The 26,502-nt window shown below is 38.4% G+C and overlaps 1 protein-coding gene across 1 annotated transcript; it reads left to right on the top strand.

Annotated features, from left to right (window-relative positions):
• Positions 1–3,293: 3,293 nt before the first annotated feature.
• TNFSF13B (TNF superfamily member 13b) lies at positions 3,294–14,535 on the top strand. The gene is made up of 6 exons (XM_030951807.1): positions 3,294–3,620; positions 3,704–3,809; positions 11,576–11,632; positions 11,990–12,102; positions 12,199–12,349; positions 14,017–14,535. The coding sequence occupies exons 1-6, from the start codon at positions 3,294–3,296 to the stop codon at positions 14,127–14,129; spliced, it is 867 nt and encodes a 288-aa protein (XP_030807667.1). The 3' UTR covers positions 14,130–14,535.
• The last annotated feature ends 11,967 nt before the right edge of the window (positions 14,536–26,502 follow it).

Here is a 26,502-nt window from a genome sequence, read left to right as displayed (position 1 = left end):
ATTAAGAACATATTTTCAGAATACCTTTATTATAAGGGTTTATTCTTATTTGTTTGTGGAGTTAAATGGCCAGGGCTACTTTTCTGCAGTTTAATCCAATTATATTTCCTTTTGTAGAAATAGTTTGGAAAATGCTGCTTTGAACTGGTCTTGAGGCAGCCCCTAAGGTTTGCTGACAGCATGTGTTTCTTGAGACCAAAATTATTGATGTGGTACAAAAGTTTGCAAAAGGATTTTCAGGAAAGCTGTCCAGTAGAAGCAAGCTGCTAGCCAAAACCTGAACACCATTTCTGAGATTAGTTCTTTAGGTGTATTATATTAATTCTGTATTTTTGACCTTTTTCACAGTTCAGTTTTGTCAGTCTTAGCTATATGCAAATAGGCTTTGCCAATATAAAAGCACGATGCTATTTCCCTGCAGCATATATATCCAAATAGTATACCTCTATTTCAACAAGGATATTCCACTGAGGGCTTTTACTCAGCTGAAATCATCACCTTCCCATGTCTGCTGGTGGGAGGCTGATCTGAGCACCCCTCAGTCCTCTTTAGTCACACCTTTGTTTAAAACACAGCAGAAGCAGCATGTGCTAATCTTACTGACTTTGCTTTGCAGCTCTGCCAACGAGAGGAATCATAAGGAGAGTATGTTATGACAAGACATAGTGGCAAGCATTGAGACACTGACTCCAGGTTCTAGGCTCTGCAGCTGGCATGGAGTTGTTGTTTGGTTTGGGGGCTTTTTTGGGTTTGGTGATTTTTCTTTTTTTTTTTTAAGTAATATGTGTGATTCACTTTGATGCAATTAGCAATCTGCAATTAACTGAAGCTCCATTTGATTATATTAGAAGTTGTTTAACTAAGTATATTTTTAGGTAATTCATACTGGTTTTCTTGATTGACCTCTTATTGTCATTAGCTATTGTTCCACCGTTTTTGTCATCACTGAAGTTGTCTGAACTTACACTTCCTTTCAAACCACATAACTGCTTATAAATCTACAGAACAACACAAGGTGGCCAACAGAGGAATCCCTTTGATGCTTAGCTCCAAATGCCTATTGAATTTAACAATTTCCTATGTGTGGGCTGTTGAGATTTTCCTCATCTCCCCTTTGAAATTGTCATTGATCAGAATTATAAGCAAGATGGAGCCAGATGTCTTACAGAAGTCCCCTATGTCACCACAATTACTTTGTCAGCCCAAAAAATGACCCCATTTAAAGAGGCTGTGGAGGCTGGGAACAGTCTATTTTCTCTAGAAGTGGCTAGAGCACTGCTATTTATATACCAGTCTGATATTTTCTGATACATTAATGACTGCAGAGACCTCACTGGCCAATAGCTTCTTGGTATTCCTGGATAGCTTAATTTTCGTGTTCTCGCTTGGTTTCATTTTCTAAAATAGCACTTCTTTTCCAACTGTCACATTATTTTTTATTTTTGGAACAGTCAGTACAAGGCTGTTAATGTTCCGATGTCTAGGGATACTTGAAGGCATGTCTGCTTAGTACCAATAATTGCCTATTCTGTTAAGAAAACCTACATTAGTTCATATTAAATTTACTTCAAAATGCAGCCCCATTTACAGCCTAACTTACTCTTTAAAATGGGAACAGAAATGGTATGATATTCCATTTTTTCCACCCCACACTGATTTCTATATAATTTCTCACAGTATTTATGTGGCTTCTAGGTACAAGATACAGGATATATATATTTTTTCCTTTGCATTTAGGGACAGATTTACTTATCTGTGCAGGATGTGTGTGGTTGCTAGAAGTGGGAAAATAAAGAAAAGAGTGCCTTGCATCACAACGGAAGATGATAAAGCTTATAATCACACTAAATTTCTTGTGGTCTTAGGAAACAGAAGAGGGAGAGGCTACAGAAGCTGTCACTCTATTATTGTTCCTTCTTCCTTCTCCTTCCCAACAGAATTAATTTGATCTGAGCTACTCTGGTAGGTGTTGTCATAAGGATTTATTACACAGTGTTTGGACTGACCTGTAAAAGTTTTCTCTTTTGTGAAGATAAAGTTTACTTACATGGTAAGAGGGGTTGACCCGTTGATTTTAGCCATAATTGTGATACTGTTTATCATTTTTCTTCTGCCCCAGACCACGGGAACTTTTAACAAAGGGGTAAAAGCTGAATTTTTGTGTGAGAAGACAGTAAAAAAAATCACATGAACATATGTAAGATGTCTAAGTATCCTTGCTGTTACAGAGAAGAAAGAAATTCCTAATATAGAGTTTTAAGATTAAAAGATTTATAAAATCTTAAAAGATTAACTTATACCAGAAACTCAGGATTCACCTGAGTGTTGTCAGCATGCATGTTTAAAGTTTTGGATTGTGTTTAATTTTAAATTCTCTAAATAAATATTTGCCCTTTTACCCTCTTTTTATTTCCCCCTCTCTCATTCTTTTCCATCCCCTAGTTTCACCACTTCTAGTTCCACCCCACCAAATTTCCTCTCCGTGCTTCTTCATGTTCCCTTTTGCATTAATGCAGGTTCTTGAGTTCTTTAGAGAGAATGTATTTGTTAGAAAAGTTTAATAAAATGTCATCCCTTTTCAAGTTAGTTTGATGAACTGAACAGCAGAATTAGCATCTTCATACAACTGAGAAACCTGTAATTTGTGACTCCTACCTGGGAATGTTTTTCATTATTGTTTTTAGAAAAGGGAAAAAAAATATTTTTAATAATTTGTCTCCTCTATAGGCATAGTGGCACTTTAGATATTAATATACACATGTAATTATAAATGATATAATGTATATACAGAGCACATCTATATGTCTACACAGAGGTACATGCCTGTCATATGTGTATGTCTTTTAAGTACCACTAGATGAAATTCTACCAGGAAACTTTACATGGTTTCTGCCAGGAAACTTTACATGGTTTCTGCACTTTTAGATAAGGCTTAAAATCACCAGTGGTACTGGCTGTGCCTGAATTTAAAGATTATGGGAAATGGCTATAGCAAGCTGCCACATAAATAACTAGTGGAAAGTGAAAGGAGGAAGGTAGCTTGTGAGAAAGTATTCGTTTCCAAAATGCAGCACAGAGAGGTGGAAACAGCGGGAAGACAGAATCTTAGATGTTCACTGTGTACATTAACTCTAATGGTGCTATCAAGAGCTTCATATGACAGGAAATGATCTGGGCGTTTTGTTCACTTATTCTGGATGCCCTTAGTTTCAGAGAGCAACTGGTAACATGGATTGCACCTCGGAAGGGGACAGCTGAACTCTCCCTCTGGCTTTAGTAAGGAAAGAGCAGCGATGAAATCCGTGGACTGTGTGCACGTCATCCAACAGAAGGATACCGCCTCCTCTCCCTCTGCCCCCCCTGGTGCTGTTTCAGGCGCCACGGGACTTTTTCCTGTCACATTCCTGTGGCTTGCAATGCTCCTGTCCTCTTGTCTTGCAGCAGTGTCTCTTTACCATGTTATCATCCTGAAAACAGAACTAGAAGCTCTGCGCAGCGAGTTGATCTACAGCATCCAGGCGAGGTCTCCGCTAGACCAACCACTCGTGCCCCCCGATGAAAGCAAAGCAGGTAGCCCTGTTTCTTCCTTCCTGCAAGTGTCTGCAGCTGGCTCCAGGCAGGTAAGCTGGAGGGGTGGGTTTTGACAAGCAGGGCATGGACCAGTGGGGGGCTGCTCTCACTGACTGTTGCTTCTCCGTGTTAGGAGAGCAGGTTTGCTGGTACGGGCGCAGCTGAGAGCTTCCCAAAGGAAATCTGGAACAGGAGTAGAAACAGGGGCAGGCGGTCTGTTGACAACACAGAAGAAAAAGGTAAATACCAGTTGATGAAGTGGGTTGGGGTGCTGCTGTTGGATACTGTCTAGAGAAAAGCAGGAGTGTTCGATTTGTGTTGTCTTCTCCTGTCAGTTTATCCGTGCTCCCAGAGTCCATTCTGGTTTTCAAAATTATTGGTGGATGAATGGTGTTAACCATAGGCATTTCTCTTAAGGGACAGAATATTAAATCACAGAATGTTTTGGTTTTGAAGGGATCTTTAAAGGCCATGTAGTCCAACCACCCTGCCATGAGTAGGGACATGCTGTTTAAAGTACCAGATATTTATGCTATCTGCAGGTTAAATTTCGAATGTTAGATCCCAAATCTGCATGATGTGTGAGAGTTGAGAAAGGCAACTTCAAATCATTCAGATTTTTAACTGTTCAATTCTCTCTGATCAAAGTAGGGAGGGAAATCTATTAATAAAAATGCCAATTCACTTTTCTGGGAAATATACTCATCAAAAAAAAAGAGAGAAGTAATGAGAACTTTAAGGAAATAGGAGCTTTTAAGAAGAAAGGCTGGCTAATACCTGACAAAAGAGGCAGACTACAAGGAATTCAGAAGTTTAGCATCATTTCTACATTAAAACAACCTATCAATATATAGTAAAATTAATAAAGGAATGCCTATCCAGTAAGATTATTTTGGTCATGGTTCTCCTTTTTAAAAGGTTCTGCAAAGAACACTGAAGACTGTGCTCCATAAAAGACCTCTGATGTGTATTATAGAGTTGACATATTAATGGGATATATTTTTTTCCTTTGGGGATAAAATGCCTATATTTCATTATTTTTCCAAACACAATGAGGTCTTATAAGATGAAATGCAGAATTTTATTATACCAGTTTGCACACATACACTAATTGCACTGAGTAACTAAAATATTCCTGAGTTGCTAAATCAGTTCACTCTTCTTATGTATACTTTTATATTATTTTAACTGATATCTTAAGCTATTTAGAGAAGTTGAAATAGAGTAAATGATAAGTAAAGACTAAATGAAGCTTTGCATAAAATGTGTTTCTCAGTGAGCAACTAAATATTTCGCTTGAGCTTCAGTAAGTGAAATGAAATTAAAGTTCTAATCACTCACTTCCAATATTCAAAAAAACCCCATTAATTTAGGGCATCACTTAAAATCCACAGGTTTATATGAGATTTATTCTATTTCAGTCTTTGATTCAAGATCTTGGCTAAGAAAGATTTCGCAAACAGGACTGAGGTCATGATTGCTTAAATTGTATTTCTTGTAGCCTGTTTCCTACCACAGGAACCACAGAGCTCCCCTGCCCTCCCCATCCTAGGAACTCCCAAATAAAAAAAAGTGATCTGAAGTACAAATATCATAAAAAATAAGGAGATGACTTTTTAAAAATGAATGTTAGAGCATCAATACTCTGCAAGTAATCCAGTTTCCTTCACAATAGCTTTTATCTTTAGTCTTACTGCTATTTGAGGTATGCAGGGTTTGGGGCTCCTCAGCTGTGTTCCTAAATAGGCTTTTGATTCTTCTCATCATGTAGCCCCCTCTGATTATACCTGTTTACCTGTAATTTACCACATAAAATTTCAATTAAGCTACTTATTTCTGTAAACTTTTTTAAGGTACAGCTGGCTTTAAAGTTGTTTAGGATGCATGAAAGAAAACACAGAATATGAACATTCATTTTAACGGGAAAAGCTACATGAGTTGACCTATTACAAAAATGTTTTCTAACATGAATCTCATATTTTTGTATATAAAGAAGGAAAAAAGTCAATTGCAAATCTTGCATTTATATTAAGGGTTGTCTGTTAGAATTAGCTTTCTACCTGCTCTAATTACAAACAATTTAGCTTTTCAGAGTTCAGTAACATATATTTTCTCAGATCAGATTTCACTGATGACCACGAACCTATTAGTCGATGTTAAATTTTTTTTAGCAGAGTGAGTTAAATAGAACATGGTGTTGTTCATGGTGCTGAATCCAGTCTACTACTTGGTCATGTACACAGAATTACAGGCCCTTCATTTTGATCTTTTGACATTCATACCTGGTTTCCAGCATCCCATCAGTCTCCAAAGTGTCCTGCAGATGTGTGGCACTCATTCTGTTGTAATGACAAATAAATCGGGGTATTGAGTGAGGTGCCTGTTCTTGCTTTACTTCTGTTTGCTTCAGCAAGGTCTCAAAGTAGAGTCTGATTTCATAATTAATTGTTGACTCATCATTTTACTTTTATATGGTTGAATTCCTTAGAAAGTTAATATTTGGAAACATCACTTGATGTTTCCTTAGAAAGGCATATGGATCAATTCCTTAGAAAGTTAATATTTGGAAACATTACTGATATCTAATTGCTTCTCTTGTGCTTCAGCAGAGAGCAGAAGTAAAATATAGAACTAATATCTTGTTTATAAATGAAGTTATTGTTCAGTTCTGGGACTTTTAGACTTTAATCATCAAATTCCAGGAATGGATGCCCCATCATTCTTTTTTTAGACCTTTCTTAAGCATACTGAATTTTCATTTTAATGCATACAAGTGAAGCATTTTAATTAAAAGGACAATTGAATGAAAGTGGATTTAACACAATGTTGTTTCTTTTTTTATGGGGTTTACATTTGTCTGTGCTTATGCATAAAACTATTAGTCATCAGTAGTTGCACATTTTGTGTCTTGCAAAAATTTCCAGCTAGGGTAGGTTGAAGAGAAGTGTTTCAAGCATCAATTCCAAATAAAGCTGCACAGTCACCAGTCAGAACCAGAGTTCTTGATGCAAGGAGTAGGAGGTAATGGGTGATTTTGAAACGTACGCTCCTGGCAAATGTCATATAGGGACACGTTACAACAGATGTACTTGTTCTTTTTGTCTTTTTCTTTGCAAATTTCATCTGTGGGGAAAAATTGGTGCACAACAAAAGACCTCTCCTGAATTTTATATTCTATTCACAGTTGTTGATTGCATTGCCTGTGTGTTTCCTCCTAAGCTGGATGTGCACTGGAGCCTAGGAACAAGATTTAGGTCCCATTGCCTAAGCCAAAGTACCAACATCAGGTTTTATTTTCACACTCTTTCAGTGCCTCATTCTGATCATTATTGAGGGACTCTGATTCCCATGACCTAGGGAGGTGAGAATCAGGCCTTCTATAGGCACAAATGCTGGGATCAGACTGGGGCTCCCATGGACTACATTTACTTTGGTGTACTGAGGTTGCCCAGCTCCTTGCATGTATGAAGGAGCTGAGGAGCTGTTCTATGTAATTCCACGAATCAGTGAGGCAGGGTCACTGGCATGTGATTTGGCAATTAATTTTTTTATTAGCAATTTTCAGGTTCTACTGCAATAGCAGTCGTGTCTGTGGGAAGTAACTATTACCTTCCAAGCAGGTGTTAGAATTTTGCCTTTGCTCTCAATAAAATTGCTGTACTGGAAAATTGGTACATTTGTTGGTTGGAAGTGTTTTGACTGTGTATGTTGTTACTTTAGATGTCTGTGACAGAGGGATGGCAAGAGGTTTTAGAAGTGGTACTTGACTTCAGTAATCTTTGAATTGAAATGTAAGCTTTTTTCACTAGCTTAAACAAATTCTACATATAAAATTCCCTTACCAATTATTCACAATACTTCATATTTTATTGTTTGAACAGGTCAAATATGAAATAAAAATTAAAATCAAATTTAAAAGGAAAAAGAAATACCTACTTCTTGGAAATATATGTTATCCTTATTTGTTTTTGCTGGCAAAAGTCTAACTCAAAAGGAAATAGACCCTTCTATGAAAAAGGAGAGAAAATTACTTGATGCAATTCCTGCAATTTTACATTAAGAATTTCATTGAATGAATGAGTGAATAAATCAGTGCGGTGTATTATGCAGAACACTGTACAGTCAAAAATACACCAAATAGGCTCTAAGTTTTAAACCCATCATTCTGCTATATACTGTATAATAGAAGTCTTAGTTCCTAGTAAACAATTCCCTTGTTTTTCTAAAGGTAACATGGTATTGACAGTTCCATGAAGGCCAAAATAATGCTATTGATTCTTTGAAGATGTTTGTTAGCTCTTAGTCATACATGCAACTATGATCAAGGAATTTTAATGCAGGAACAGACTGAATCCATAATTAATGCCATATAAAGACATCTCTATTAAAAAATACCAGATTAACCAGATGTCCAGGTTTCTCCTGTGATAGAGTTCAAGAAAACCAGTTTATAAAAATGCATAAGAAAAAAACTAGAAGACTTCTTGTGATGAGAAATCAAGAAGTTAAGGGAAGAAAAATTGCAAATGCTTCAAGAAAATGTTTGTCATTATAAATTAAATTGTCTGGTGTTTAAATGTGCTTTGGGAAGCCTACAGAGAACAGATCTAGACAAAAAAGGAACCTTAAAAAGGAGGTCTGGGTTTGTTGGGTTTTTTTTTCAAGGTTAGGGTTTTTCCTAGGTTTTATTTCAGCAAAAATGAGCACAAATGTCTCAGACCTCAGATATCAAAACTTAACATTTTATACTTGAGCTTACAAATATTAAACTTGAAATTTTGTTTGGATGGATCATTAAGTGAGATTGCAAAATACTAAAATTATTATGCAATTTTAAAAATAACAAAGTTTGCATGTGAGGGAAAATTTTATTTTACCAATATAAGTTTTTGAAGCATGGAGGTATGCTGTCCTTCAACAAAAGATAGTAGAGATTTTTTAAAATTGTGACTACATTGCTCAACCAGTAGAGAACACATCATTGCATGTGCTGGCTGTGGTTTATAAAGGCATCTGGACTGTCTAACATCTTCAGAATTGGGTCTTCTGTTCATGGAATAGGACAGACTCTGAAATGAGCTTCTGCCAACCCACAGCCAGCACAGCAATTAAAATCAGCTGAGAAAAAGAATGTTCATCAAAGCAAAGCTATTATATAAAGTCACAGGAGGATGGGGCATTCTTTGTCATTCTAGAGACATTTTTATACAGATCTCATGGTGACACTCAGTCATTTTATAGATCTCATGGCGACGCTCAGTCTAGATATTTTTACACATTTTCAAGCTGTATTGTATTAATCCTGCATTTTGCTTTCATTATTAATCAAAAATCCTCTAGACTACAAAGATGTTGCTCAGGTTTGACTTACACTGGGCTAAAAGACATTAAATAGCAACTATTCAATGTGTATTTTGTAATAAATGTATTCTTCATGTTGTACTTAAGATTAGGGTACTTCCTGGAATACAATTGCTGGTGTTTTTTAACAACATTTACTTTTTACTGAAAATTCCTGTTATTGAACCAGAAAATGTACTTTGTATATCCATATCTTCTCCTTTTTAGTAGTAGTGTTTACTTGGATTTTTTTCAACAAATTACTTCATTTTAGGCATGTAAATAGTTCCACTGAAGTCAAAGTACTTGTATATGCTGGAAATAGTTATGTGTCAACTTTGGCTTCTGAACATATTTTTGAAGCACGTTGTTGTTCAATCCTTCAAGCACTTTTTTAGATATTATCTTTTGTAGCTTTAGGGAAAATGGCCACTGTGCTAGTTTCTATTGTCATGAAGGACACAATTGCATTCATTTTCTCCAAAACCAAGCTTACTATATTCTGTGGAGGCTTGTTCCCATCTGTGTATATTAAAAGAAAAGAGACAGATCTTTTTTTAGAAATTAAGTGCAGATCTGATGTCTTTAGAATGAAGTAGAGTCGGTATTTTTTTTAAAAAAATTGAGATGATCTCAAACTGTACTGATCTTGGAGATTTTAATTACTGTGAGCAGTTCTCAGCAATGATGACTAGAATTCCAGGGCTGCAACCAGCTGAAACAGAAATCCACACTTGCAAAGTGAGAATTAGGATAGTTTGAAGAGTGCCCACCAAGTTTGCAGGCAAGTTTGACAAGAGTTGCTAAAGCAGCCATAGACTTCACTGCTCACTGGCACACAGCTGGATAGCAGCTGGTTAGTGGGAATCATCAAAAGTCTTCTTGTTTGGTTAGTGAAAAATCTGGTGCCCGCATTAGTGAATTCTTTTCAAAGCAAGAATTAAAATTTTGTTTTAGCTTACTGAAATACTAGGTAACTACCAAATTCCATTCACAAGGAAGGCATTTTGTTCCAAAATGAATTAATAACCTGTGAAATTAATTGCCTGATGTGTTGTGTTGTGTGTCTCCATAAAATTGTTTTTTCATTTTATTTAGGTTTTTTTTCAGAAAATTATTTTGCTCACAAGTGTGATAGAAAAATGTGTGAAGTATAATACCTTTATTAATTTTGTGTTGGCTTGAGGTTTTTTATTTCCTACCTGAAAGTAGATAATTCAGATGCCTTTAAATTCTTGGTTTGAAGAATCTATAAATTGTAGCACATTATTGATGTGTATTGATAAGACTCAAGGACACATTTCAGTGTAGGAGGCAGGAGTTTGGATGATAGAATTCCTGTTACCATGAGGGCTTGCAGGTTGTGTGATCATTCTGGAACTGGTGCATCCCCAGATGTGCACTTGAATCCTTCTGTGCTGCCAGTTGGCACTGCTGAGTGCTGGTGAGCATCCAGCACTCTTCTGCTGTTTTCAAGAAGGACTCCTTTAAAAGGAGACTTAGAAACATAAAGAAACTTCTTTCCACCCAAATCCTCTGGCTACCTGCTGTGCACAAAGAGGTTTGTGCCACTGGACACTTGGCTGCCCATGTGGGTGCCACTGACAGATGCAGAAACAGGATCCCACACATCCATGGCATTCCCCATTATGGCCAAATCTGTGTGGCAAACCTAACCCACAGCCTTCTTTTCTGAAAAGTAGCAAGCAAAATGGAGCAATCCATGGCAGGATTTTCTTCTCTTGGCTCTTAATAAATTCATTTGGTCTCTGTCATATGCAGTAAGCATTACTATTCGGTTTTCCATCCTTCAAAGTAACATAACAACCAGATGTTTTGATTAAAATCTGCTCCAAGCAAATGCAACTTTTTTTTTCCTTTTATCCTCTTGCCTGACACTTAGGCTTAGCGGCTTTTTTTTAGAAGATTTTTGTTTCACTTGCAAATCTATATTTTAACATTCTGCAGTATTTTTTTCTGAAGAAATACCGAATTTCTCATTAGTGTCACCAATCTCTACAGTTTTGAGCAACACATTTTGACAGATGCCAAGCTATTTGTTATGTGTGCATGAATTTGCTAAGCGTGCATTAATTTGCTGCCTCTCTCTGTTTTCCCTCTTAGTATAGGTTAATCTAGGGTAGGTATCTGAAAACATATTGAAAGTACGTATATATGGACTTTGAGAATTTATTATGAAAGTATGTATGACTAATATTTTACAGCAACTATAAATAGAAAGTAATTTCTCTAAATAATATGTCAAACATAGTTAGAAAATCTGCTGTCTATTGGTGGGGTTGGGGCTTTTTTCAAGCTTTTGTTTAGAAAATTAATAAGCCTAATTGACCTAATGATTTCTAGCTCATTTGACTTACTGTACATAATTATATAAGGACCAGATATGAGAACAAGCAAGTGTTACTTGTGCTGCTGCCTGAGGCCTCCCACTTGACTCTCTGAGAGTCATCTAGTATATGTTGCAACAGGAATTTTCATTTTGTACATATGAGTAAAATCTGTGTTAAAATTAATATGTTCTGGTTTAAAATTAGTGGTGAGACTGAGAGATTTCTTCTATGACCTTTTTTTTTCTTAAAGTTTCATAAGTTTATTCTATTACTGAATTATGTTTCTTTGATTTCAAAATGCTTTCACTCTGCAGTGCTGCAGGCCTGCGTGCAACTGATTGCTGACAGCAAAAGTGATATCCAACAGAAAGGTAAGAATATGTGCCATGATTTATAGTTAAATATTCCATGGGATAGCTGTTTCTACAAATTTTACCTAACTTCAAAGCAGTAACTGAGTTTTAAAAGCAAATTTAAAAGTAAAATAAATAAATATTTTTTTTTAAAACCCAACAACAAGAAACAAAAGAATCAAAAAACAACAAGGAGGTCCCTGCATCTGGAGGGTCCCTGTATCCGGACAGCTCTTGCAAATATCATCTTTCCACTGGGGACATCCACCTAGGGAGTCTCGAAGTTCTGTCTAGAAGTCAGCCTTTGTTATTTTTTGACAGGTGAAAATGAAGAACATAAACTTTTTGATCACTCAAAATTATTTTGTCTTTTAGATGATTCAAGCATTGTCCCTTGGCTCCTGAGCTTTAAACGTGGAACAGCTCTGGAAGAACAAGGAAATAAAATAGTGATCAAAGAAACAGGTTATTTTTTCATATATGGCCAGGTGAGAAAGCTCAATTCACTTCAGCACCTGACTTTTGTATGATTTTTTAATGCCTCCATACAGTAAGTTTAAAGTTTCCACCTCTTCTTTCTGTAGGTTTTATATACAGATACAACATTTGCTATGGGACACCTAATACAGAGGAAGAAGGCTCATGTGTTTGGTGATGATCTCAGCTTGGTGACATTGTTTCGCTGCATCCAAAATATGCCACAGTCTTATCCAAATAATTCTTGCTATACTGCTGGTAAATATCTGCATTTTCCTTTTCTTTGTTTGCAAATAATAAGCTGTATCAAGTAGAATCTGTAGTGCAGCAGTGATAAAGAACAGGGTCTGCATTCATGGATCTGGCTAACTGAAAAATTACAGAATACTTTCAGAAAATACAGTTTTATATGAAGTATCAGCAATTGGAGATTATGCATCTAGCTTGGTGATCTGAACAATTTTGCTCTCTCCATTGCCTCTGTAATGTGGGTAGACATTTTGGTGCTTTCAGTTGCATGCCTGAGGCAGGCAAGAGGAATACTTCCTGTCCTCACTGAAGAGCTCAGTTCAACTTAGGAGTTGAATTCCACATTTAGTCATCCCAAGAAAATATTAAAATGCTGTATTCTCCTTTGAAATATCATCTATGGATATTAGCCATCCAATACTTGCATACCTTATTGTGATATTTCTACTCCTGATAAAGGCTGCTGGATTTTTAGTCTTTGGTTTGATGAAAAACAGTTAATTCCTATAAGGTGGTCTTTATTACTGCACAAATCACAAACACCACAAGGAAGACCAATTAAAATATTTAATGCAAGTCCAGCAGGCTCAAAGGTCAATATATGTGTATATTCCTGCAGTAACATTTAAGGAATTATTGTCAAGGCCTCTAAAACCCCACATATCATCTCTTATCTGTCTGTCTTTCCACCTTAATGGTGGGATTTTCTCTTTGGTTATTTTCCAGCAAGACCTCTTTTTTTTCAATGCCTTATGAAAAAGTGGGTGACACTGAGGGATGGAGTTGACTGTCAGCAAGTAATGACATTATACAAATGGGATGTGGCAGACAGCTACTTTTTTTTTCCCCAATAAAAAAAATTCCAACTAACTACCTACCTAACTAACTAGATACTTTGTCCTGGCAATTGAGGATGTCCAAACACTTCCTTTGATTTTTTGCCCCTTTTTTGAAGGTGCTTATGTTGCTAGTCACACATTCATCTATATTCTGATTTTACCCCTGTACTACTGCTCCCTTTTCCTAACTAGGATCTCTGTCTTGCCACTTCATGATTCCTGCTTCCCAAATTCCCACTGTTCTGTTTTCACCTGGAAAAAAGAGTTCTGACTGCTCTCTCTCATTCTGTTGGGCTGTGTCACAGCAGATATTAGATGTGTTCTCAGCTCAGCAGCTGCAGCTCGAAGGTGACATGCTCTTGGTTATCATATCAGCTGATGTGTGTCTGGCAGGAGGCAAACTTTTGTGCTCTGCAGTTGCAGTGGATCAGCTGATGTGTGGTAACTTCATCATGTTGGTAAAGCTCATAAGACCTCCTCCAGAAGTGTGGGAACAGAGTAGTCTGGGGCCAGTAGTACCCAATGCTGATTGTGACTGTCTCATCACCATAACATGAGGAACGTGGGTACACCACTGTTAGAAATTTTTGCTGTGTTTGCTGAAGTGAACTCTGCTATGCTGAGTGCAGTGTGGAAATTAGGTCCATCTTCACAGAGGATGTTAAGTGTCAACTTTGGATAGGCTGTAAACTCTAAGATTGTACCTAAAGATAAAAACATTCACCACACGTAACAAGCCGTGCTTACATTTGGAAGATGACACATGACTTTTGATTACCATTTATAAAGTAGTGTATTTGAGATATTAACTTAAAAATATTCCAAATCTTTTGCCAGGCATTGCAAAATTAGAAGAAGGGGACGAACTTCAACTTACAATACCACGGAGAAGGGCTAAAATATCCTTGGATGGAGATGGTACTTTTTTTGGTGCAGTAAGACTCCTCTGAAGCCCTTCATTTCTGTTTTTATGCTTAATGCCATTTTCTTCTCTACCTAGCCTTTGTCAGAAATAATATTGAATTGTAATAAAGCTGCCAATTCAGTCTCTCCCAATTTACCACAGGCTTCTAAGAATTTTCTTCACTTTAATATGCAAACCCAAAACAGGAAACATACCAGACATACTTGTGAAATAACCAGCATGTGATTACCAGAAAGCCAATTTATTTTAGACAATGGGACACTCTAGATAACAACTATAAAACAATTAGGTTTTGGCTTTGAAACAATTTGTTATCCATATGGCAAACCAAAGGAGGAGTTGACCAAAAATAACAGCATGACCAGGACCCCAGACTATCAAATTGTTATCAATTGAAGAGGAAATCTAAAATAAAAGTACATCCTAGATTTGCATTATATCATCAGTAAAGTATTTAATATATAAAGTGTGGAGAAAAAATATTGAACAGTAAGTTCCTCACCACAAAATGAAATTGTTCGTTGTTGTGTTCTGAGTTTTGGGTTTTTTTTCCTTTCCCCAGAGATACTGAGGAAGGAAAAATTCTAAATGTCTGGGATAATTAAAACAAATATAAAGAATTTTAGCCACTGTCTTGCTTCTTCCCTGTGAACAAAAAGTGAATAAATTACTACAACCTATTAGCATTTACTAATTAGAATGAATTTTACTGGAAAAAGGACATGTAAAACACTTCAACAGCTCAATCTTCAAAGCGTTGCTACTTGTCAAGGAATGCGTGCACACTTCTATGTAAACAAGGCTGGCACAGGAAGAAGCACAGTGAGATTAGACACAACACCATGGTTGGAATTGGATTTCTGGCTCCATATTTTCTGCAGTCATGTATAGATGGGTGTAGATATATACAGTATGTAGACATAGCTGTATATGTTTGAGACTATGTATACACACATAGGTCTTGAGCATTTACGAGTAGAATTTTATCTTCTTTTGAGCAGTTTATCCAATGGAAATACTACTTCATACGTATTTTTTATATTTCCCTTGCTTCTTGCCGTGATCCATTCTATGGAATACAGTAAAAAGAAAAATCCAATAGATCTGGAACCAGCCATTCAACTAAGAAAATACACTTGTATCTCAGAGGCTTTTTCTGTGATTTTGAATATAGTGCTTAACTCTGTTTTACAAAAAAATTCAGATCTGTAGAAAGAATAAACAGATGTCCTTTTTCCTTTTCTTTTGTCTGGCTGCTTTGTTCAGAAGGTAGTATTAGTGCCTTTTTTTATCCCAAATATTTTATGGCCAAAGGAGCTATTCTACTTTTTGCCCTGCTCTTAAAGAAGAATTGAAGTGCTATAGGAATAGATAAAAAGTAAAGCCCCAAATAATGAATTGTACTTTATTTGAAAAAATATTTTTTAGGACTTGAGAATTGTGTTATATAAGCTCACTTAGGAAAGAAAAGATGCTCTGCATATTGCTGTTTCCTTGTTTGTTTTTATGAATCGTGTTTTGATTGATTTCTCTTGATGATAGATAACAAATAAAAGCTATTTGGAGCTCAGAATTATAAAGCATGGTAAACTAATGAAACAATTATTTCATCTTCTCTGGGCTTCGGGAAGACATTTCAGCAATAGGCATATGTGTATTGGATTTTTACACTGGGATTTATGGGAGGCTTAACTACAGTTTCAAAATATCTACAAATCCTCCTTTTTTAAAATGTCTTTATGTGTTCTGCAGCTGCAGCTGCAGCTGCTTTTTTTTTTTTTTTTTGTCTTTATTATTATTATTATTACATTTTTATGTACTGAATTTGCCAAAAAGGCATTTTAAATCCTATACAGGAGCCCTCCATTTAACCAAGGCTGTACAATGCTGCATATAGGTAATACAACTGTTAGCATGCAGCGAGTTGTTTGTTATTACTGAAGTACATTAATTATGCCCAGAACCTCTCATCAAAAGTTTGTTATTTTAGCATTGTCTGATTATAGGAAAAATGATGTTGTTACTGTTGCTTTCCCAGAGACTTGGTAGCTAAACTTGCAAATCTAACTTTTATTGTGTAAGCTTCCCCAGTGGTTTTGGTGGGCTTGTGTGTGCTTAGCTTAAGCCATTTCCCAGGCTGTATTTCTTCCTTCTGCTACTGACAAATGTGCAAAGTGCAGACATTTGGAAAGGGTCTGGCACATGATTTGGCTTGGAGGTAAACTTCTGTCTTCTGAAAGAAAAATTTTCAAAGGTGTTCCCTTCCTTAGAAGGTTGAAACTGAACTTCAATTTCTTCACAAAAAGCATGAAGCATGTTTCTGTGAACCATGAGAACTCCCACGTGTGCAGAGTGCAAGCTGACAGACTGTTCAGATATTTCTACTGACAAATCCAGCAATTTTGTTACTGTCAGATTAGCTTTTCACCGGCTTAATGAGAAAACTTGTGTTTTCAAAATGAACCTGCTTCTGCACAAATTTTAGTTTTAACAGATCAGCATTTTCTGATAAAGCATAAAGAAAGAAAAGGAGAATCGTTCATCCCTGATCATTCTGCTAACAAGCTGGTGATACAGAAGGTAGCAAAGTGTGTCCAGACCACCGTCACACATATGCTTCAGTGAGTGGGAGTTAGTGAAGCATTCTGCATTTGGGAGATATTTAAATAAGTGTGATAGGCAATAATTAGTATCTAGTTGGTTCATACAATATTCTACATTTTTATCAAGGATATCTTACATTTAAGAGAGGTTTCTGCAAATGCAACAAACTTTGTGCATATTCTGGTTCTTTTTCACGTGGTGTTAAGTAGCACAACGAGGGACTTTTTCTTTCCAGTACATCTTAACAGAAAGTGTGAAGTTGTATCATTCTTTCCTTTTTAATAATGTGCAGTTGGCAGATGTATAGCTGCTTTGAATGTAATGTATTTAATGTAATGTGCATCTCATCTTTTATATGATGTACAGTCACACACCCTGCCAACCTACAGAGGATATTCATTATGTGACCTTTCTATATCTGACTGTTTCTCAAATTGCTCAGCATTTGCCAATTTAAGACTCATTTCAGAGGTCCCATAATTTTGCCAAGCTTATAGTGCTGGAGCTGAGAGTTTCTGTATCTCTGGTTTGTGTCTTAGGTTGAATTATCTTGGGTTGTCTTTAGTCCTCAAAGTTCTACTCTTCTAAATATGAAGTTAGGAAAAATGCATTCTTTGGAATTTATTTTAAAACTTTGGTACCTTTTCTTTGGAAAGGACTAGAGATTTTTCTTTGAAAGAAGAAATGTGTATAATGTGGGTTTTTCTTTGTTTTAAAAAGGGTTTTTTTCTTTCTTCCTTCCTCCCTTTCTTCTGGACTCTCACAGGGTATATGCTTTTGAACAATATTTTATGCTTTCTCATGTTAAGCATATTTTATCTCTATGGAACTTTCAAAAAAAAAAGGAAAATGTTCCCAGCAGTTTTGCAGTTTTGTGTCTGGATTACATCAGTAAGGTCTAAGCTTGTTTTTCAAGGTCAGTCCAAACAGCAGTGAGAAGGAAGCTAATGCAAATACAGGGAAGAGGGAAGGTAAATATTTGATGTAAAAAGACTCTCATGGAGTTTGCAGGTTACATAGATCCCAGCAGTGATGCGGAAAACAAAATAGACTTGGAGCTGGATGGCAGGAATGGGAGAGACCTTAGCTGGGATTTAATTTATTGAATTATCTAATTCACTAGCTCTCTTATTCATAGCTCACAACTCATAACTCATGCACCTATGAGCAAAACATAGCTGCTGGGGAGAGCTCTGGTTCTTCCTCCTCTGCCATGGCACAGGTGCCACACGGTGAGGCAGGAAAGCCTCAGCAATCCAGCTGCTGCTGCAGCCACTTCAAAAACTGTTTGGGTAAGCTGACACCTTCCAGCTTGGACATTTGGTCTACACCATCTCCAGGAGCCAGCAGGTTTTGCCAGACAGCAACAGGCAGAGATGACGGCTGCAGGAGACAGCAGGCTGCAGGTGGCAATGGCTGCATAAGGACCTTTAGTCCTTTCTGGCCACCGTGTCCAGCACAAGTGTTGCCTTTGCTTTGGCTGAACAGCAGTGACCCCAGCACACATCAGGGAATAACTCAGAGCATGACCCATGTGTTAGCCAAAATCTGAGCAGGAAGTGAGTGAAGAGTCACACCATGGGGAGTGCAGTCCGCCACTGACACAGGTTGATCACAGATTTCCAGCACTTTTTTGAATAAATCCCTGACCAACATCATCTGAATTCATTGTTGATCCTTCTTTGAGCAGGATGAAGTCCAGGCCTCCTAAATGATCCCTTTGCCCTGCCTGATTCTCTGATAAGAAAGCAGGAGATGTGAGAGGCAGAGAAAGGACTGAAACTGGTGGGTCAGAAAAGTCCTGCTGGGGAAGGAAGGGTGTTCATTTCCCGAGTGCTAATGAAACACAGGGTCCTCAGTGTGTGCTGCAACAGGATCAGCAAACATTTATGTGCTGAGCAGGGCAGGTTCAAGTTAAGCACAGCAAGCTGCTAGTAGTCATCAGGTACTGCATGACCTCAAACCTAAGAGTGTAAATTGAAACAAACCATGTGGCCAAGTAATAATCTTCATTCACTCTCTTGCAAGTTTCCTTTGACTTTTTTCCTGCCCCCCTCCCCAGTTCACTAAGTGGATAGAAGGAAGATACTTCATCCTGTGGAAAATAGGATATTGATGGAAAGTGTTTTAAGCTGAAGGCCAGAAATATACCTCAGAAATGTTTAAAAGGAAGTAGTAAATGAGGCAGAACATGCAAGAAGAAACATTACAGTGTCCTGTTTAAATCAGAATTGCATTCCCTTTCTGTCAGTGAAAGCCGGCTGAAAAGTCATGTTTACTTTCCACAGATGTTGATTTTTTTTTCTTCTTTTAAGGCTAGAGTTGTTTCAGTTTTGACTTAAAACCACTTCTACTAAAACATTTTGGCCAATCTACAGATCCTAGCTCTAGTCCTGATGAATGTCAGTTATTCCAATGGCTGTGGGATGTCCCGTATCACAACATGTACATGAATTCTCCAATCTGTGCTTAGGCTACTTGCCTCCCAAAGCTGCTCAGCCTAGGGAGGTGTCTTGATGAGCTCCTTTTAATCTAGAGACTTCCACTTTCAATTTCCCTGGCTCAGAAGCCAACAGCCCTTTTGGAAGTCTAAGCTCAGTTCCCCCTGGGCATAATTTTCAGTTTCATAACAGTTTGTTCAGTCTGAAATATTTTAAGGAGAACATGCTGGGCTCTACAAACTGTGGTTTTGATAAAGCTCTGTTTGGTCTGAAAATTTCCAGACTGCCCTAGCCCTTGCTGTAGAGTTCCTTAAACAAGATTTTTCACAGGTGGTCACCGAGTGAATGTTCCTCATTCTCTGTCTGACTGACTGGTGCCCTTGTGGTCTCATTTGCAGAAGTGTTGAAACATGCAGCTGCAACTGAAATTAGCAGGAGCATGCTTTGAATACATGGAGGGCTCTATATTTCTGCTAGAATCCTCCTGTGGAAATATTACAGCAACAAATATTGTGAAAAAGCCCCAGGGGAAATAAATTCTGATCTGGAAACAAACATAGTTAGAAGTCTGCAGTCAGCCAAGAGGCATGTTTTGGAAAAAGTGTGAGGAAAAGTTCATAAATTATTGCTTGGGTACTGGACATTGTGTGCTTTGAACATGATGGGGATCTCAATGGGAAAGGCGATGTGAGAGCATATAAAGGAACTTCTGCTACAGGTAGTAGGACGGAGACTACAAAGAAAACTTTGTCCTACCTTCACTATAGAGCATTTAACTTTGCATTGGAACATTCGGTGGTGGTTGGAGGCAGGATATCCAGGGGTCTGTCTCTATTTACTCCACTAAAAAGGGAAGATCCACTCCCCACAAACCTAATAGAAACTACTTCATGTAGCTGTGGAAGGGTTAGTGACAGTTCTACCTGTGCTTAGAAAGTGTTTGTCTTGTTATTAAGGGATCTTGAAAACAGCCACTTTATAATTCCTGGCACCACTGGAGAGCAGACATTTTTAAAGCATTTTTAAAGGGAGAAGAAAAAGGGGGAAAGTTTTGCCAGAGGACAGCAGATAAGTACTGTTTGGTGACAAATTACTGTCTCAGGATTTCTTACTTAGCTTTGTCTTCAGAACAGGAAAGTCACAAGGATGGCAGGGATTTGAAAAGCTAAATGAGTCTGTTTTGCAATAGAGACTGTTGATTTTTTTTCTTTCATTCAAAGAGTAGATTTTCCATCTCCCCATCAGCCCAAGAAGGGGATAATAAGAGCAAAGTGAGTGAATGGGGTGAGGTGCACGTCTGATGAGATGGTAAGTGGGAGAGGTAAGAGAGATGTAGTTGTGTGGAAGGGGTGAGTGAAGATGAGACATCAGCAAGAAAACTGTCATGCTGCTGCTGCTGCCACTGCCTACCTTCCCCCAGTGACTCCATTGCTCCATGCAAACTTTCAGTCCTGTGTTAGTCTGGCATTTAATCGCAACCGATAATTTTTTTGAGAGGAAGCTCATGATGGGTCGCACTTACACCTCTATCCAATTATCAGTTGCAAATACCAGCCAAATTTACCAGTGGTCAACCTGCAAAATAATACTGGTGATGCTCTGTTGGGCTGCTATGCTGGAAGTGAGTCAGGGCTGATGCAAACAAGCAGAGCAGGCTGATGAGAAATGAGGCTGAGTCTGACAATCTTGGTCTGTAAAAGGATGATGGTACACTTCCCTGCCTCTTAGGCTGCCAGAAACACATTTTCCACCATCAGTGTACGCAATGAGCAGTGGGAGCAGGAGAAGCATGTAGTCTGCTACATTTTCCACCACTTATTTTAATTCTTTCTTTAGTTGTTCTTTCCAAAATCCCTTTGTCCTGCTTTATTTATCTCTGTACTCTCTTGCATTTATCACTACTATACTTAGATACTTAGAACATGCCACAAAAAAAGTGGGGGTGGTGGGGGGAAGCAGATACTTTCACTGTCTCCATCGTTAATTTTTGTTGGATAACTCGCACAGCCATCAGCAGCAGCAGCAGCACTCGGAGGGAGCCGGGGTGTCGCGCAGGCGGTCGGCGCGGCCGCTCCGTCCCCACCGGAGGGCAGCAGCGCCGCAGCCGCCGCGCTTCCCATCCCAGCGCAGAACGAACTGCTCCGGAAAACTCCCCTCCCTTTTAAACGCGGTGTATCGCTTCTGACACTGCAAACGGGAATCGAGAAAAGAAAAACGAGAAAAGCAGAAAGGAAAAGAGAAAAAGAAATAAAAAAGCTTCTGGGGCACCAGTGTCAGTGAAGCTTTTCTGCCAGATTCTGTGTTAAATTATGAGTTAGTTCTATGAATAATCATAGAGTATCCTGAATTCAAAGGGATTTGCAAGGATCATCAAAATCCAGCTCCTGGTCCTGCTTAGGACAGCCCCCAGAATCACACCAACACACACAAACATTTTAAGAATTTTCATCACTATTCTAATTGGACCAGGCCCACCTTGTTATTAATTCTCTCTTCCCTCTATTGGCATACCTGAGTCTACACACTCTCAATGTATATGTAAGATCAGGCTGGTATGAAAAATTATAATTTATTCATTTGCAATTTCCCACCATGAATGGACCCTTCTCCAACCTCTGAACAGCCAAATTTGTTTTGGTTTTTTTTTTGTTTTTGTTTTTGTTTTTGTTTTTTTTGTTTTGTTTTTGTTTTTGTTTTTTTTTTTGCCAACAAGGTCGAAAAACAAGGGTGGAAAGAATAATATTTTTTCTGTAATTTAGAAGCTAATGTTTTGAGAAATTTTCTATAAATCTATTTCCTCACCTTGATCACAGAGGCAAGAAGAAAAAGGAGTCCTTGTATTGCCATAAGTATCTTACCTTTTTGCAGGCATTACTTGAGTGCCTGTAGCTATCTTCACATTTTCATTAGTTTCTAATACACCTTTCATTTTAGCTGAAAACCTCTTTTCTGTTAAATTGGGAATAATGCAAACCCCCATCCCTTTTGATCCTACCCGCTATTTCACAGCTTTAGAGCTTATATGTTGTTTTAGTCTGCTCAAATGCTTGCTTCTTTGGAGATGGTGATTGCTTATATATATTCATTAGTTCTCTTCAGAAAGGAATTGTACTAAAACTGATCCCTTGGGATACACAAACTCCTGGTCTGTGCAGAGGAGCCAGGCAGAATGGCAACATTACACACCATTGTGGCTAAACAGCACCTTATTGCTCAATTTTCTTACCCTAATGGTTATGAATATAGGCGATCAAATTGGCTTTCATTAAACACTCAGGAAAAGGTGCTTCTGACTTAATGAAAACATCAGCATCTGCCATGAAGAGGCCTCCATGTTTTGAGGTAACTATCTGGTACCTGACCTTAGCCCATGGGGAGAAAAAGGCACTTCTGTGTCAGTTTGACTTTTACTTATGTAAATGATTCATGGCTGAGGTGAATCATACTGAAAATTACCTTTTTTTTTCCTCTGTGACTGAAAGACACTCAAGTTAACACCTCACACAATGTAGCTATCCAAATTGAGAATACGCAGATAATGGCATATAAAAACAAATAAAAGAGTCTTCATGGCATGCTTTGTAACTTGGCATTTAAGGAGATAAACAGATCAAGAGCAGCCTGGCTGAAAAGGACTTGGGAGTGGTGGTGGGTCAGAGGCTGGACTTGACCCATCACTGTGGGATGGAACCAGTCGACACATGGGGCCCTCAGTTTCCCTCAGAAGGGAGTCAGTGCTTATCTCAAGCTGAAACCTCTTTGACATTCACAGCCTTGTCACCCCTGCTGATGAAAGCCCAGAGCATGACACAGTTTCATTCCAAAACCTGGCCCACAAGAGGAGGAAGTGGTGTCCTGACCTGATTTCAGATAATAGCTGGTGGTTAGTGCACTTGTTGAAGAAGTAGGGCACTGTCCTGAGCCTGGGAGGGGAATCAAATGTGAGCCTCAGGTCTCCTCTCTCATCATTCCAGCTCTGCAGAGTAAGCCCAAGACAGTCCCTCACAGCTGAAGAAAAGATTTAGCTGTACATGTGAGGACAGAGGTTGCAATGCTGAAACTTGGCCTTATTTGAATTCCAAAAGCAATGATACAGATAAGTGTCAAAATCCTGTCTGAGAGTTCCCAAATTTATGGTAATGGCAATGAGAAAGCTGAATGTTTACTGCTGACTTCTGTGAGCCTCACTCTGCTTTGCCTGCCTGTGTCTGTCCGAGCTCTTTGCTGTGGAGATTCTGAGCCTCTCTCAGCTGCAGATGGTGAGGGGTTAAGATACTTTTGGTATGAGTTGCTTTATCTTTAAACATTAGAATAAAAACCTTTCCTACAATTTATTCATTCAACCAAAGTAAAATCCAAAAATAATGTTTATTTCAAGGAAATTCACAGATCTCTCAATCTCTAAATGCTTGTACTGGTACAGCTACCAGTGGCTAACAGAGGAAATTAAGAGAGAATGTTTACACTATGTAGATGAGAAACAACTCATGTCTGGTGGTAGAGACATAATTTTTTTTCTTATTGGGAATCATGATTTCTTAAGTAGGTTGCATTTGTGATGGGCTTTGCTTCTCCCAAAACTGATCTCCTTGTCCTTAGATAGTAAAACATCAGAGGAAGAATATTTCCCAGCAAAATCTGTCTCATGTAAATTGCAGAAACCCTTTTCACTGTAACTATTTTCATTATTTTGTTCATATTGGAACTCACACAGTCTCACTCAGACAGAGAATCACATGATTGTTTAGGCTGGAAAAGACCTCTAAGACCATCTGAGTCTAACCATCAACCCTGCCAAGTCCACCATTAAACCATGTCCCCAGGTGTCACATCTATATGTCTTTTAAATACCTCCAGGGGTGGTGACCCAACCATTCCCCTGCTCCAATGCTTGACAACTCTTGCAAAAGAATTTTTCCTAATACTTAATTTAAACCTCCCCTGGCACAGCTTGAAGCATTTTCAACATTTCTCTGATTATTTATCTTGATACCTGGGAGAAGACCAAGTCCTCTTGCCTTGCTACAGCCTCCTGTCAGGTAGTGGTAAAGAGCAATGAGGTCTTCCCTGAGCCTCCTCTTCTTCAGGCTAGATAAACACCCCAAGCTCCTGAGCTGCTTCTCATCAGGCTTTGCTCCAGATCCACCACCAGCATTGTTGTCCTCTTCTGGTCATTGTCCAACACCTCCGTGTCTTTCCTGTCATGAGGGGCCCAAAACTGAACACAGGACTTGAGCTGAGGCCTCATCAGTGCTGCAGAAAAAAACAGTGAGGGCTCTCAAAGTACTCACATGGGGCTTCCTTGATCTCATGTATGCTCACATGTATGGGTCACTGCCTTTTTATGCCTACAAATTGGATGTCTTGAGAAATACACACCAAGAATGCAATACAGAGTATATCTTCCTCCAAATGTTCACTTTCTAGTCTTCTGGCATTTTAGGTTATGCTTTTTTCCATTACAGTTGAAAATATAACTAAATACTTCACTTTTAACAACTTCGATCCCAAGAGAATGAGTATACAGGCCTTAACAATTAAATTAAAGGCATCTCCATAGTTAAAATAGTAGGATTGTTTAATTTATATCAGATGGTTTTCCTTAAACTGAAAAAATAAAAGCTCACCTTTCAGAACATTATTGGAAATTATGTGATAAAAATAGCTTTCATATTTTTTTTGAATGGTAGTATTCATTTGTTTGATCTCTTACTAGAATGACTAACAGTATGGCTTGGTATCACTTTAACCAATTCCAATCTAGCTTGAATATTGAGCCATACAAATTCTCTCTGTACAGGCATTAAAGATAGACTGGAACCTTTAAAGGATGTTTCATGTAATCCTAAAATAGCATTATAGGGCAGCTGGGCTGCCCTCAGTGTGACTCTTTCACCATTGATCATAGAGTCTGGAGGGCAGGCTTAGATGTGAACAGTTAATTTGTTATAGTGAAACTCAAGTGATATGAACCCATTCTGTGGTGCAGGAGGAAACAGCACTGGATTATGTCTCCTGTTGGAAACCATGTGGACAATTAATTGCCATACAGCCTTCTAAGTATATTAGTTGCACTACTCACCAGCTATGAGGTAAGTCAACCCTTGGGCAGGAATTGGGGCATCTGAATTTTACCCCAGACCAGGAGAGCACTTTTGAAGCATCTGTCCCACTCACCCCCACCTCCTGCAGTTTGGCTCACGTGTCAGAACAGTCCTGGAATACATGAGCCAGGCTCTTCTCAGGGTTGCAAACCCATATTGCGTGCTCCAGGATGACAGGAAAGGTTCTGCAATTGCTCCTGGGCATCCAGGCCTTGAAGACCTAGTGCAAATCAGAGTTCCAAGAAATAACATCACATCATCGTTGTGCAATGACTTTTAGAAAGGTGAGTGTGATCCCCTGTGCTCTGAAACAAGAGAAGGTAGTAGTCGCTAGAGGGAGCCCCTAAATCATCATATCCTACACCAAACCCCACTTCAGCTCCAGGATGTTGAAGCACTTCAATAGTGTCGCAGTGTTACTGCCTCCAGTACTCAGTAAAGAAAACGAGGGAAAAAGACAGGAGTATGCAAGGCTCCTGCAAAATTCAACATTCATTCCACCTTCTGAAAGAATTCAGGCTTTTTAAAGATCTCCGCACAGAAAAACAGCTATTGCAAATTCAGTGCATTGGTTGGTAACAGAATTAGCTTTGCCTAGACCTTTTAAAAATGTCAGCACTTTAAAAAAGTAGCGCAGTGGGAGTGCATTCACCTTTCCCTCCTTCAAAGATCAAACACCAAAATGGGCACAAGTTGTCACTCTGAAAATCTTTAGACCACAAGCACAGCCCTCCTTCCTTTAACTTCATAACACCATAGGTGTGCCCAGTGGCAATTCCCAGCACCAGACTTCAACAAGTGCTACTTACAGCAGCAAACTGGTCTGGCTCTCTCTGTGTTTGAAGAGGGTTGTGTAAAAGACCGCAAAGGCATGTTCCTGTTGTGTAACTGCAGGCATGGATTCAATTTTCTGTATTCTAAATTTAGAAAATAACATAGCAGTTACAGTTTGTGGTTCTCAGTTATGAACTCTATAGAATTTGCAAGAAGTCCTGGAAAAAACAAGGACATGAGAGCTGTGGAGATGGCCCCAGCTGCAAAAGAGGCTCTCTCAGCCAGCAGGGCCCTGCAGGGATTGATTGCAACCTGGACAGAAAAACCCAGAAGCAGCTCAGAAGGTGTTTTATTTAGACAACATGCAGCAGTAGAGGGCATCAGACAACAAGAAATCCTGTAGACCATAATGTATCTTTGCAGTGCTAAAGGTATAAAGAGGGGAATGGGAGCTAGAGAGGTGGAGATTGGGATT

The sequence above is a fragment of the Camarhynchus parvulus genome, chromosome 1 (genome assembly GCF_901933205.1).
Source record: "Camarhynchus parvulus chromosome 1, STF_HiC, whole genome shotgun sequence".
NCBI classification, from domain to species: domain Eukaryota; kingdom Metazoa; phylum Chordata; class Aves; order Passeriformes; family Thraupidae; genus Camarhynchus; species Camarhynchus parvulus.
The sequence above is the reverse complement of the archived record's forward strand: the minus strand, read 5'-3'. Positions and strand labels throughout refer to the sequence as shown.

What these genes read in the sequence shown, in the direction of transcription:
- TNFSF13B (XM_030951807.1), top strand. Translation starts at nt 3,294, where the DNA reads ATGAAATCCGTGGACTGTGTGCACGTCATCCAACAGAAGGATACCGCC. An exon ending in TGACAACACAGAAGAAAAAG is followed by an intron (nt 3,810 to 11,575) that starts GTAAATACCAGT and finishes TTCACTCTGCAG; the next exon opens with TGCTGCAGGCCTGCGTGCAA. An exon ending in ATTTTTTCATATATGGCCAG is followed by an intron (nt 12,103 to 12,198) that starts GTGAGAAAGCTC and finishes TTCTTTCTGTAG; the next exon opens with GTTTTATATACAGATACAAC.